At 37.4% G+C, this 15,007-nt stretch overlaps 2 protein-coding genes across 3 annotated transcripts; both read left to right on the top strand.

Moving 5' to 3' along the window:
* Window positions 1-1,878: 1,878 nt before the first annotated feature.
* On the top strand, window positions 1,879-11,501 carry si:dkey-6n21.12 (schwannomin-interacting protein 1). The gene is made up of 7 exons (XM_017472130.3): window positions 1,879-1,975; window positions 4,535-4,754; window positions 8,271-8,377; window positions 8,463-8,550; window positions 8,708-8,857; window positions 8,986-9,103; window positions 10,870-11,501. Exons 2-7 carry the CDS (start codon window positions 4,545-4,547, stop codon window positions 10,968-10,970), a joined length of 774 nt encoding a protein of 257 aa, XP_017327619.2. The 5' UTR covers window positions 1,879-1,975; window positions 4,535-4,544; the 3' UTR covers window positions 10,971-11,501.
* Window positions 11,499-14,784, top strand: si:dkey-6n21.13 (P2Y purinoceptor 3). Of its 2 annotated transcripts, none has more exons than XM_017472129.3 (2): window positions 11,499-11,581; window positions 12,868-14,784. In XM_017472129.3, the coding sequence occupies exon 2, from the start codon at window positions 13,011-13,013 to the stop codon at window positions 14,295-14,297; it is 1,287 nt and encodes a 428-aa protein (XP_017327618.1). In that variant the 5' UTR covers window positions 11,499-11,581; window positions 12,868-13,010; the 3' UTR covers window positions 14,298-14,784. The 2 variants fall into 2 exon arrangements, with proteins under 2 accessions (XP_017327618.1, XP_017327617.1); XM_017472128.3 differs by lacking the exon at window positions 11,499-11,581 and adding an exon at window positions 11,711-12,066.
* The last annotated feature ends 223 nt before the right edge of the window (window positions 14,785-15,007 follow it).

Below are 15,007 nucleotides of genomic sequence, written 5' to 3'. Positions count from 1 at the left end.
CTGGATCATGGTTTCTGTTTAAAAAAAAAAAAAAAAAGGAAATAAAAAAAATATGCTTTAGACATGTAAAACATCCACGTCTACACATTGCCTGTATTGGGTGCTTTAGCTGCTTTAATGTAGGTAACTTATCCAAGCTTACTGTTGTTATTATTATTTAATTGACTAAAATGTAAATAAGCTACATTCGCTTACACATGGCTTTATATATATATATATATATATATATATATATATATATATATATATATATATATATATATATATATATAGTGTGTGTGTATGTATGTATACACACACAAAACATATAAATAATAACTATTTTAAATTCCGGAGCACAAAGATTAACAAAGACAATTAACATTTAACAGAAGGCAGATTCTGTGTTTTAACAGCTAACAAACAGAATGATAAATACATTACATGCCAGGGAGCAAAAAATGATTTTGCCTATTGAAAAGATTCACTGATTTCACAGCTTATTTGTAGAATAATCAGAAATTCAATGCATGTAAAAAATTTAAGTCCACAAGAAAAGGGTTAAACAGAGGCTTACTCTTAGTAAAATTACACTTGTGTAAGTACAAATCACTTAACCAAAAACAAAATAAGATTGATTAAGTAAAAAACACCAGACACTTCTTTCTTATGTGTGTCACGAATCGTGACGGAGCAGAGATAGGACGGATGCAAGTGCAGGATGAACAGCTGTTTATTTGAAAGAGAGACAGGCAGACAAATCCAAAACGTGATCCAAAACGTAATCCATAAACATGCAAGAGGTCAGGCGATTGGCAAACAGGCATACACGGGGCAAGGCAGGAATCTAGGTCGTGGTCACGGAAAACAGGGTCGATAAACAAAACAAGAAACGAGCTATGACGAGGGACTGGAAGCGGATAATCCAGCGCGAACTAACGCTAAACATGGACCGTGACTATGACTACGATACAAACTAAACTAAACTAAACTAACTCGCGACTGCGACTGCGACTGCGACTGCGACTGCGACTGCGACTGCGACTGCGACTAACTCTATGGTATTACTCTTCCGCGTTGTGTGCGGGAAGGCGCGCGGTATGTATGCGGACATGATCAGCGTCTAAACTGCTAGCAGCTGAGAGCAATACAGACCCACGTGAAATCCCAGCCAATGAGAGAACAGGGAGGAGACATGACAGAAACATAAACAAAACACACGTGTCCAGATGTCATTACGGTCAACAACGGAAAAGCAGGTGCTCGCGCATTCGCGCTTAGAGCACGCTGCTTCAAGGGGGAATCATGACAATGTGTAAAACCGAGAATGACATTTTTATATTTCCAAAGAGATATCAGGAATCATTCCAAAATGTTTCTCCAGATATTCTTAGTATACTCACATTACCAAAGCAAATGAAACAATTCCTCATCTTGGAGATCACAGAAGGAGCAACTTACATCATAGTCATCAGAAAAAAAACTCTGTGAAATGTTTTGTAGGGTAGCACCGATGTATCATTTTAAGAGCCATTTCTTTCCTTTTAGTTTGAGCGTGAATTTTCATTCGCCGGGATGATATACGTAATTATACGGGATGAAGAACGCAATTACGTGATGACGTAAAAGAACTGGTGTATCGTTTTTTTTAACTGGTTCGTTGAAACGAACTGTCCGAAAAAACCGGTTCGCGGAAAAGAATCACGCTGTGTCCGAAACCGCTCCCTATCTCCTGTATAGTGCACTATATAGAGTGTCGGCCATTTTGTAGTGGTGTCCGAATTCTGAGTGAACAACTTAATACCCTACATTCGTTCACTCGTTTATACCCACAATGCACTCTGATTTTGAGTGTCCATCCGATGTACACTTGCCAATGCCCTATTTCCCATACTCCAACGCGAGATAGTCAGAGAACGCGAAAGAAAATTAAACATGGCGGACGGGAACATCGGAGGCGGCATTCAATAAGGCTGCATCCGAAAAACTTATGCAGGTGACTTGTTGCCTAGCTGCCCTATCACGCAATGACTTCCAAAGGCAGCGTTTGCGCACGAAGGCACATCCGGAAACAGTTCCGGACAGGCTTCTGGAGGCAGTGTAACGTAATGTCGTTGCTAGGTTACCAGCTGCTCATTACCGCCACCTGGTGTATTTAGTGTAGGATTTCGGTGTATGATTTCGTCTATTACAAATGGGGGGAAACGAGTTTATACAGTTATGTATTAACTGTATGATGATACTCGAAGACCTTTTTGATGACCCTTTTAAAATTATATTTGAAATATAAATAGAGAGCGCTTTGGCGATAACCAAGCAAATATTTATCAACTACAACACTAATTTCTCGCAATCAAAAGTTGTCGAAAGTGAAAATAAAACTTAAGCTGTGTCTGAAACGGTTCACTCGTTCACTATTCCCTATATAGCGAATGACATTTGAGTCCACTATATGGGGAAGAATTGAAGGGAAATGAGTGATAGAGTTCGGACGCTGATATACAGTAAATAGACCATAAATAGAAATAATTCAGTGAGCACTGTGTCGAGGACACAGTGGTAAACATGGAATTTATCGTAAAACAGTAAAGTTCATTTTCTCACTGTGTTCATCTGTCACGTTTATTATATTAGTTGATAAAGAAAACAAAAACAATTGCTTGTCATGTTTATTTACTATTAGGATTATTTATTACATTTAATAAATAGATTTATTATATTTACAATTAAAAAGGCATAACAATACATTCGGTAATGGTGCCCAGGAAACATTTAGCATGGTACTGTAGACACACAGTAAAACAAGTTCTAACCTTAGCGTGATTAAAAAAAAATAATAATAAAAAATAATAATTAAAAAAAAACAATAATAAAAAAGGTCTTAGTCCTATATTTTACTTCAACTGGTAAGGCTTAAAAAATTGTTTTCTAACTGCCATACAGCATAAACAACATTGACTTTTATGTGATCATTGACTTTTATGTGACTTTTATGACTTTTATGTGATCAATCATACAGTTTTACGGACGGTTATAATTTAACCACCTAAGAATATTTACCTAGTTCAAGAAAGCATTGAAAAAATAAATAATTGTCCACGTTTATGTACTTCAGAAACGTTTCATAAGGAGTCTACGTTTTAGGAAGGTCAGATTTGGAGTTTTGTGGACAGGACAATTTAAGAAAATAAATAAATAAAAATGACGATTGTATTATTTTGGATTGGCCATTGAGGCTTTGTCATGCAGAATGGGCCCTTGGCTGCAAAACCCCTTCTAGGAGACTGGTGAAGATGCTTAGATGGTTCTCGATATACTGTATGTTTATCCTACGATTCACTTTACTGAGTCGATTCCTCAGACCTACTCGTTCAGATGAACCGAACTGCGTCTTTGGGTTCGTTTGATTCTCAAATCGCGGGGTGCAGAAAAGCTGTGTAGACAGCTAGCACATATACTACAGTAGATTAACTGTGATTTTAACATGGCTGCTAGGATTCACTTCAATAAGTCGCCCACAAACAAAGAACCAGGAACCTCCCATGGCAATTTTGTCGTAAATAAAGCATGTCCAGGCTCGTTGGTTTCGCCTGTGTATGAGCTTTACTTTCCATTAGTTTTCCTGGAAGCAATGTCTTAACAAGTGAATTTGAATATGGTCATGGGTCTAAATGTGGTATTCAGTATCCAGAAATTCAGTTTTTTAAATTCAGTTTTACTGCAATAAAAGTTTAATTGTGTCGGAATGAATGAAACCGGACACCTGGTGATTCTGCTCGGTTGTTTCTCCTCCCCTCAGTGAAACAAAACGTTGTGAAATTCCTCAAGTTTTGAGGCGGTTCTGAGCAACCACTTTCCTGGGATTATTAAAGTCGCGGGCTTCTGACTGATTTCTTTTACGTAGACGCGTTGGTTTTGTTAAATAGGCTGTCTAACATACAAAGGAGCATCGAAGAAACCAAACACGGGCTGAAAGAAGTGTGAAGATAGCGAATGAAGACGTGAGGGGACTAAAACGAGACTAACGGGACTAAAAGGAGGAGACAGCTAACTTCGGGAAAGCTATGGGAACTTAGACCTTTTTATCGACCAGTTTGAAAGCACAAATATTCTTAACTTCTGCGTTAAAGTTTCACACAGCTACATAGGTAGGCGAGCTGACTTTTAAGGTTGTTTTAAATACTCACAGAGCATTAAATCATAACTTAGTTCTTCAGCAGCCGACGTGGCCGAACATGAACTACATTAGGCTGGGCCTGTTTAGCGTTACTATAATAAAAACTCGAAAATTACTTACAGATTTAAATTGTTAATTTGAATATTGTCGTCTGTGGAAGATTAGGCTGTTTCCTATCATGAATGCAAGTGTTGATTTTGTCTTCCTCTCATGTATTTTGCCTCTTTTTAATCCTAATACTGACTTTGTTTTCTCTTATAAGCATTGTTTGTTAAACCATTATTACTAACCAAGATCTAAAGGTAGTCGCACGTTTCCATGGAGTCTATGTTTCTGGAAAACATCCGAAACACTGAATGTTTTTAAATGTGTCTGAAGTGTTCCAGGCATGATGGAAGGAGAGAAGGAGAGAGAGAGGGAAAGGGGAGAGGAAAAGGAGAGTGATGAGACTGAGGAGGATGCTGAAGGAGCAGCCTTGCTGTGGCAAGAAGGCTCTTCTGATGATGACCTAGGACTACCCATCATGCACTGGGAGGCCCTAAGCCTGCGTATTGCCCAACTTGAGAAACAAGAGGAAGAACGAAGAGAGAAGAATAAGGTCAGAGTTAGAAAAAGCATGCAAAATTGAAAGGCGTACAGCATACCGGAAGGTATACCCATATGTATAAACTGTGTGAAATGACTACTAAATTTGGTGGTTGGAAGAATGGTTAAAAAGATCATATTGATACTTTTCATGATACACAGTTACAATATCTAGTTTTACTATCAAAGTACCTGCTAAAAAGATGAGTGGAGAGATTTTAGCATTTAAACAAAATAGCATTTGAAAAACATGTATGAAATAAAATATTTTACAAGGAAAAGGCATAAAAATAAAACAGAGAGAGAGAGAGAGAGAGAGATTTTATTATCCAAGCTATAACAACATAATTGACTAGTCTTATAGAAGTACTGACAATATCCACAACACTCTTGTGACATACAGTCCCCTCTGAAGGACAATTCATTTGTTTTTGCTGTAGAATGAAGACATTTGGAATTGATATCAAAAGATATGTGAAGAGAATTTCGAATTTGAGCTTTTATCTCCTGATATTTATATGTAGATGTGTTAAATGACATTGAACCTGATATATTTTGTATCAGACCACCCAATTTGTAGGTGAGGAAAAATACTGGAACATGTAACTGAGAAGTGCTTCTTGTTACCCAGGTGTTACCTGTTAGATTGATTGTTTAAATAATAAATAGCTCTGAACAACTCTTGGCTTTATGCTTCAGTTTCACCTGTGAAGATTGCATTTGTTGTTAAAAAAGGATAAGCTAACATGAAGATCAGAGAGCTGTCTATAGCTGCGTTTACATGAACAACAATAATCCACTCTTAACCCAATTAAGACCATATTTTGATTAAGAAACTACCATGTAAACAGCAATTTTTACTTACCTTAATCTAATTAACGTCATACTCTAATCGAATTAAGACAGGTGGAGTACTCCTGTTTTAGTCACATTATGGACGTGTATTACAGACATGTAAACACCTTAATCACATTATGAACGTCATGTGAGAGTTTTCACCGCATTTTGCGACAGGACAAGATCGAGAGAGTTCGGCTGCGTCCCAAACCGCATACTTACCTATCATAGGCTTGTAGTTGGGAAAAATACATGTATCTCGGCTACTATATAGACAGTAAGTACGCGGTTTGGGACACAGCCCACTACTGCAAGCAGTTGTCTATTAGCATGTATAGCATGACAAATAATTAACTGCACTTAAAGCGTTCGTAAAAAAAAATTAATAAAACACCCAAAACTATATACGGTACCATAACGAAGACGAACTGTATGTTGATACATGAAATTCTGGAGGGATGTCGGACGGCGTGGTGCGGTGATGTAATGACGTGGGCTTTTAATCTAATTATGTTCTATAACATGTAAAACGGGAACGTGACAGGAGTATTCTAAAAGTGACTCATGTAAACACTTTAATCACATTATTATCAGAGTAAGGCCAATAATTAGATTACTTCTGTTCATGTAAACGTAGTCTATGGGAGAAAAGCAATCCATTCTGAAGGTGAGAAAAGAGGGAAAATCAATGAGAGGCATTTCACAAACAATGGGCATAACCAACACATCAATTTGGAATGTATTGAAAAAGAAATAAACCACTGGTTTACTGAGCAGCAGACACCAAATGGGTTGGGCAATGAAAACAACAACAACAGCTGATGACAGATACATTGTGAGAGCTAAAACCCAAAACAACAGTCAGTGTCACCACCAACAACCTCCACAGGACAGGGGAGCATTCTTGCATGGCTGCCTCTGGAACAGGATCACTAATCTTTATTGATGATGTAAATCATGACGGTAGCAGCAGAATGAGTTCAGAAATTTACAGGAACATTTTTAGCTACCAATTTACAGAGAAATGCATCAAAATTAATTGGGATCATGCGGCAAGACAGTGATCCAAAACACACTGGAAATTCAACAGAGGACCTTATCGGGGGGAAAAAAGTGGAAGGTTTTAGACTGGCCAAGTCAATCACCACACCTTAACCCAATTGAGCAGCATTTCTCCTCCTGAAGAGGACACTGAAGGGAGAAATCCATTGAAACAAACAACAACTGAAATAGACTGCAGTAAAAGCCTGGAAATGTATCACAAAAGAAGAAACCAACAATTTGACGAGTTACAGGCTTGATGCAGTTATTGAAAGCAAGGGATATGCAGCCAAATATTAAGTGTTGTTCACTTTCATTTACACCAAGACTTATCTGTTCCTATACTTTTGCGTGCCTAAAAATTGGGTGGTCTGATAAAAAAGGTTCTATGTTTTATGTTGTGTAACACATGTAAATACCAGGAAATAAAAGCTGAAATCCTAAACTCTCCTGCCATATTCATCTTATGATCTCAAACCCAAATGTCTTTGGTGTATAGCATAAACAAAAGGAATTGGCCTTGCTGTTACAATAGTTTCAGAGGGTATGGTAAATTGACATCATATCGCCAAACCATGATTTTTGTACTTACTCATTTGGCTTTTTTTTTCTTCTTCTTTAATTTGTCTTTTGCCACCATTAGCTAGCTCTTCCATCACACAACAGCTTTCAACCTGGAGGGTGATGGCTATCATGGGCTACCTTGGAGACATGTGAAGCCAGCCACCACATCTTTTCGAACTGTTGCTCATGCTACATCACAGGGCAGTTGAACATACCAGATGGAAAGCACTAACTTCCCTCTTCTGCATACATGAGCTCACCAAAGCCCACGATTGGCTAGTGTAGCTCTGATTGACAAGGGAGATTGTAATGTCATTCCTCCCACCCAGACAACTTTGCACTTTTAGATTCCTGCCACAGATGGCTGTTGGATTGTCAGGATTCAGACCTGCAATATTATGACAATAGGTGAATGGAAAGACATTTTCATCCAAAAGTGACAAAAATTGAGTATGAGTGGTTTAGGGTTGAGTGGTTTAGGCTTGATGAGTGATGTTGGGTTAAGGGCCTTGCTCAACAGCCTAACAGTGGCAGAATTTGGATTATTACCCCACAACCTTCTGGTCAGAACTTTAACACCCAAGAGAAGTGGTACCTCAGATTTGAATGAATATTATATATGAATATTAAAAATAATTCTACATTATGGCATTATACAGAGATTGCTTATATTTAAACTTATATGTGAAGCAACTAAAGTGGTCCCTACAGTTGTGTTGTTGTTTTTTTTCTGACATATTAACAGCAGACATGTTCTGCATGCAACTGAAAGAATATTGCATGTTAGAGTGAACAATTATGCAAAAGATGTTATTTTTGCCTAAGCGGGCAATACTAGCCTCTGAGGCCAAGGGTGTACTTACATTTTCCACAGAAGAATATCACATCTATTGATATTTCTGTTGAATAAATGATTGAAAATGCTAATTTTCTTTGTGTTTTTTTTCTCAAGTATATCAACTTAATTAATAGGCACTGTTTCAAAGAGGATCAAATGTTTACTTGTCCAAATATGTCAAAAAAGCCACCAGTTTCCATGGGGTGTACTTATTTCACATGACTGTATATGTTTTCTGCATATTTCAAGGATGTTGCGCAGTGGACAGACAGTTGGCCAGAGTTATATAACCTTACCAGACATCAAGACACCTGTGAGGATGTGGACGATAGCCGCCTGACAGCCCTAACGTCACGGTACTCACCAGATTTATTATTTTCTCCTCCATTCCTTACTTTGCTGTAATATCTGACTATGAGTGGATTTTCCTGGTTATTTTAGACTCCAGAGTCATATGAACCTGCAACTCTGTTTCATCAACAACAGTGAGAGTGAAGATGAGGAGGAGGAAGACAAGGAGAAGAAAGAGGTTTCTAATGACTTTTCATTTTTATTTTTATTTTTTTATTTTTAACTGGTACACTGCAGATTTGGGAATGTAACATAAATATATCTAATATTCTCCTTATATATATATATAAAAGCAAAGTGTTTTGTGGCATGGTATATCGCTATTTACATTACAGTTGAACAAACACTCTGGGAAACAGATGCAACAGCCACAGCAGCATTCCAGCACTGCATCCAGCAGCAAAGCCAAATCTGGTGGGTTTAAGAAAGAGGTCAAGGCTGCTCTCAGCATGCTAAGACACAAGTTAAGGTTGGAGCAAAAACAGGTAACCATGCATCAAGATCTCTTTCAATTCTGATTCCCCAAGTCCAAGATCACTTTACACAGTCATTTAAACCTGTATGTGTACATGCTTTTGGAAAAATATTAATCTGCTTGACTGTTCTCTTATAGACCAAACCCCCCAGTGATGCAGTTAAAGAGAGAACTCATTATAATCGCAGCGACTTGATGAATTTCAGCTTAAAGGAGTTGAATGCACTGAAGACCACACTAAGTAAAGACATTCATAGTAAGATTTCTTCCATCTGTTACAGTATTAAATCTTTATTCTCCAAAATTAAAAGACCTCTATTATTGTTACACAGCATTTCATAGTTGGTTTTTGCTAACTCCGACATCACAAATTTTAAATGGAGTGCCCTCCACTAATATTTTTGCCCTTGGTAAATATGAGCAAAGAAGTCTTTGAAAATTGTCTTTATTGTTTAACCTTTTGATATTTTGTTTAAAAAATTCACAAAAATACTCTGCTTTCATGGATATCAAACAATTGCAAACACTACACAGGTTTATCCAAAAAAATATATTTGTTAAATATAGGTGTGCAACAATTATTGGCACCCTTTTAGTCAATACTTTGTGCTACCACCTATATATAACAAAGATTTTTTTGGATAACTCTGTGTTTTGTTTGCTATCCATGAGAGCAGAGTATTTTGTGAATTTTTTAAACAAAAGATCAAAAGGTTTTGTGAAATTTTGAATAAAATGTTAAACAATATAGACAATTTTTCACAGCCTTCTTTGCTCATATTTACAAACGGTGCCAAAATTTGTGAAAAGTGCCATTCACTTCTTTTTAGATAACACAACAACTTTTCAAATGTCATATATATTATCCTTCTGCACTGTATATATCAAGTTAAACATTCTGGTTTAAACATTTTCATAAAGACATAAAGAAATAGTTGATATAAGAAGGTGATGTGAAACAGGTGAGGCATTCATCTAATCATAGTATATAAGGAGCCTCCAAAAAAGGCCTAGTCCTTCAACACTTTGAGAACAACATTCCCCAAAGACAAATTGGTAGGATTTTGGGCATTTTCCAATGCACAATATAATTAAAAGATTCAAGGAATCCGGTCAAATCTTTAAAAGCATCAAAGCGTAAAGGGCAAGGCCGAAAACCACTTCTGAATGTGCGTGATCTCCAATCCCTCAGACATCACTGTCCTAAAAACCACCATGAGTCTGTAATGGATATCTTGACATGGGCTCGGGAATACTTTGGTAAACCTTTGTCAGCCAACACCATCCACAGATGCAAGTTAAGGCTTTACTGTGCAAATCAGAAGCCATACATAAACACTGTCAAGAAGCACCGCCGACTCCAAGTGAGAATGTGTGGTGCATTATGAAGTTTAAGTAAGGCAATGAAGGCCCCGTAAAGTTGCACAGCTGAAGAAATGCATAATGGATGAATGAGGGAAAATTCCGCTTGCTAAACTTAACCAGCTAGTGTCTTCAGTGCCCAAACGCTTAAGTGTTAATAAAAAAAAAAGAGGTGATGTTACACAGTGGTAAACAGTTGACTGTCCCAACTTTTTTGGAGTGAGTTGCAGTCATCAGATTTGAATTGAGTGTATATTTTCAAAAATCTATTTAAGTCACAAACTAAAACATCAAATGTGTTAATAATGTGTTTTCAATGTAGTACAGAGTTAATTGAATTTTCAAATGACTCCTTTTTTTGTTTTTTTGCATTTTCCATAATGTCACAACTTTTCAGAATTGGGGTTGTACTTGTAGTTTACTGCTCTTTCTAGTTGATTTACATATAAATGTTTAGTTTCATTATTTTTAAAGAAACTTTTACTTTACAGCATTTGTTTATATGTACTTAAGACTTTAGCATAGTATTGTACATGTATACATAGGAGGAGAAAAATTCAACATAAAGCTCTACATCAGACTTAAATGATTTGTTAGTGTTAATGTCTTCTTCTTCGTGTGTGTGTGTGTGTGTGTGCGCGCGTATGTGTGTCTGTGTAGACCTCAGCTCCGAGTTAGTGGGCCGACTTCTCACAAGAGACCAGCTAAGAACTGAGCAGGATGCCATGTTACTGGAGATACAGGATATGACATCACTCTGACAGAAGAGGTCACTTCCATTAAAGGGACAAAACCGATGCCTCAATGACTTGAGAACGTACATACCTGGGAGATCCGCCTGGAAGAATGAACTGTACTGTGAAAAGTTTCTCCACACCAAAGGACTGTTTAGGGAATTTAAAGGCTTAAATTGCACAGATTTGTTTCCAAGTTTTCCTTTATTTTAGCTGCTTGGTAAGGTTTCTATTAATATGTTGATATAAAGATGTTGTAAGCTGTTATTGCTGTCTAGGACCAACCTCTTTCCAGAATCAAATTGTTTTTGACAAATCATTCTTTTTATTGTTCCAGCCCCTTCACATTTGTGTCATATTTACATTTTAGTGATGTACAGCTTCTATAATATCAAGTCAATAGTTTATAGTTACATGCAAACACTTGCATAGCTAATGGATAAAGCAGTATCGTTTGACATTTTACAGTATGTTTCACACCTGTGCTCACAAATGTAAATTAACAGTTAGAGAATCAAAGCTGTCTAAAACATGGTCATTAAAGTCTACCTGGAATAATTAAATTGTGTTTGTATGTACATATCTCAGGTAGCACTTGAGTGGATTGATGCTGCTTGTGGAATTTTTGAAGAATAAAGGTACAGTTTATTCTAATAACTAATATGTTACATAGAGCTGGTGATCAGTACACTTTAGGTGTTTTAGACCTCCTTACTGCTTTTCAAGTAAACTCAAACCTAATACATATCCAGAATAAGCATTTCTCTGTCCTGCCTACTCAGAGTTTGTATCTTAAAAAGGATAGGTCAGCAGAAATAGAGGAAAGAAGACAGACAGGGGGAGGGACAGATGAAGAGGTGAGGGGAGAACATGAAAAAGGGAGGGATGCATAGAATGGTCCACAATAGGTACGACAAACAGTCGAGGTGAAGTAGTGCACAGCTTATGGTTCCGAAGTGAGCTAGAGAAGAACAAACATTTTAGTACTTTTTCTTATCTATTTATCTGTGCCTTCTTGTTCACACTGATGACGGATGGACAATAAACTAGGAGTGTTTTGGTATCAATTTTCACTTTGACACTTGGGATTCTGTTGTTCTAGAAGTTCTCTTCTGTTGAATCGGTAAGTTTTCCAGTTTGTAATAACACAAAACCAGTTAGAGGTAATTATGTACCACTCTGATACCAGACAGATGTCTCTTAGACTTTTATGAACTGTAATTTATGGAGCTTTTTAATATTTGGACAATGAGGACATTAAACTTTGTTTTTCCATGGAATTGTCTTTGTCCCCATTAAGGAACAAATGGATGATTTATCATAACATGGTTGAGTGAACATATCTCTCTGTTGACACAATGCTTTATATGTTTCTCAAGTCCTGAACAGTATAGCATTTTGCCCTGTGGCTTCTCCGTTTAATGCTCAGTCTACAAGAAGAGAAGATAACCATTGTATGGCATGTGGATAAAGTTCAAAACAATGTCTGATGTTTAAATATATCCGCTGAAGCATATAGAATGGTGTAGTGCAGAAACAGCTAAAAATTTTCTTGTAAACTTTTGGGGGTCAAAAGGAGGAAATTCTGAATGGGGTAACAACTGAGAGTAAGAAAAGGGAGATGTATGATGGAACACAGAGGGGAAGTGTGGTTACTGATTGATTAGTTACTGAAGTGAAAAGAGTCTGAATCAGCAGCATATACTCATCTAGCAACTGTAGCAGGGCAAACAGCTTCACAGATTGTGAAAGAAAAGCTCTGGAAAGGTTGGGGTCGGCAAAAGAGGCTGCCTGGTAGACCAGTAAATTTAAGAGCCATCTTGGAATCTGGAATGACTCCAAAATCAAACCAGTTCATCAATATTATGTATAATTTGAGGGATTTTGTACAACATATTGTTAATACTGTTATTATTTTTTACAGAAACTCAAATTGGAGCACCAGACTGGAAAAACTGGAAATTTAAACACATTCCAGCACTGGAATCAGGAGCTGTTTTTATGGATACTTACTGTGACGATGACACAGAATCACTTCCTTAATAAGAGATTCAGAAGCAATCAGATATGGTGACGGACACTCCTACAGGCCTGTCCGAAACAGGACAAGGAGGTGACACCTTTTTCCTCTTTTCATCTAATTCCTCTAGTGCTGCCTCCTGCAACATTGATGAGTCCTACAAGTACATCTTCCTTCCTATCTGTTATTCCTTCACATTTGTCTTTAGTATCAGCCTCAATTCGGTGGTGCTCTATCGCTCTTTTCGCCGTACCAAGCACTGGAATGTGTCCCTAATTTATATGGTGAACTTGGCTACTACTGACTTTATGTATGGCCTCTCCCTGCCATTCCTAGTAGCCAGTTATATCATGCATGACAACTGGGTCTTTGGAGATTTCATGTGTCGATTGGTGCGCTTCCTGTTCTACTTCAACCTGTACTGTAGCATTTTTTTCCTCACCTGCATCTCTGTGCATCGCTACCTGGGCATCTGTCATCCCATGAGGACCATCACTCTAGAGACCAAGCGGGCTGTAAAAGGCACTTGCATTTTGGTGTGGCTTGCTGTCTTTGCGCTCACATGCCCAATTTTTCGATTTGCGCAAACAGAGCTTCTTTCCCGTCGAAAAGACAGTGGAGCAATAGAGGTACTTGAAGTGGATGGTGACACACAGAAGTCCAACATAAGTCCAAATGCTGAGATGTTCCATAACTGCTGGGATGATGCTATTGATAAAGAGTTCCAGGACTACGTTCCTTATGGAATAACCCTCCATCTCTTGGGGTTCTTTGTGCCATTTAGCATCATTGCCTGGTGCTACTCACGTGTGGTTATGACTATATTTCGAACACTGCACTCCCAAACTCCTGCTAATGAACCAAGGACAAGACAAGGAAGCAAGGCAGGGGCAAGAGGAGAAGGCATGTCCATTATTCTCGGGGCTCATTCACCTTATGTAAACAGGCGTCGCAAGTCCATCAAAACCATCATAACCATTACTCTCCTCTTTGCCCTTTGCTTCTTCCCCTTTCACGTTACCCGTACTATTTTTTTGGTGTTGAAAGTAACCAGCAGGGTGCAGTGCCATACGATGCAGATGGTCTCCATTTGTTACAAAATTACTCGGCCACTAGCATCCTTCAACGCCTGGCTTAATGCTTTGCTCTATTTCCTCACCAAGGAAAAAAGTGGACCTTGTTGTAACAAACCACCACCTTCCCGACACGGGCTCCTTTGGCCTTTACGGATGCTGGGAAAAGGAGGGAACCAGGAGGAGGAAGCTGAAGAGGCAGTGAACCATAAAAATAATGAACTCAAGGCAGAAAACAACATATTCACAGACTTACCTTGAGACAAAATATAAGAAATATGTCAAATGTGTTTGGATATGAATTGGATATACAGTCATATGTATTGGGGAAATCTCTTAAAATTGATGTATTCATTTATTTCCTTGTGAACTAATATAAAAAGTAGGGGGAAAAGAAATTTGTCAATTGATTATCTAATAGTGATTATCAGAGAGCAATGATAAAATTTGATTCATGTGATTCAGTAATCTTATATTAAATATGGTCTGTCTTTTGACCTTTTTGCCCATATTCCTTGACATGATATTACTGACTGCTGGGACACAAAATAAAACTATAGGAGGATCTGTTTAGCTCAATACTGCCATTGGGTATTTTGGTCAATATCAGTGAGTGCTGTGACACGTAAATGATTAAAATGTAAATAAATTATATTTCCGTGTACTCTTCAGCTAAAAGAAATGAAAAGATTAATGTCTCTGCTGTTCCTCTGTAAATAGACAATATAATAGAACATACACACACACACACACACACACACACACACACACACACACACACACACACATATATATATACATATATACATATATATATATATATATATATATATATATATATATATATATATATATATACACACACACACACACACATACATACATTATATATATATATATATATGAATACACACACATTTAAAAAAAGGTTAGGTCACTGTCCACCAAATATCCATCAAAGTCCATTTTAA

This window comes from Ictalurus punctatus, chromosome 7 (genome assembly GCF_001660625.3).
Source record: "Ictalurus punctatus breed USDA103 chromosome 7, Coco_2.0, whole genome shotgun sequence".
Lineage (NCBI taxonomy): Eukaryota > Metazoa > Chordata > Actinopteri > Siluriformes > Ictaluridae > Ictalurus > Ictalurus punctatus.
Note: the sequence above shows the minus strand (reverse complement) of the source record. Positions and strands in the feature narration are given on the sequence as shown.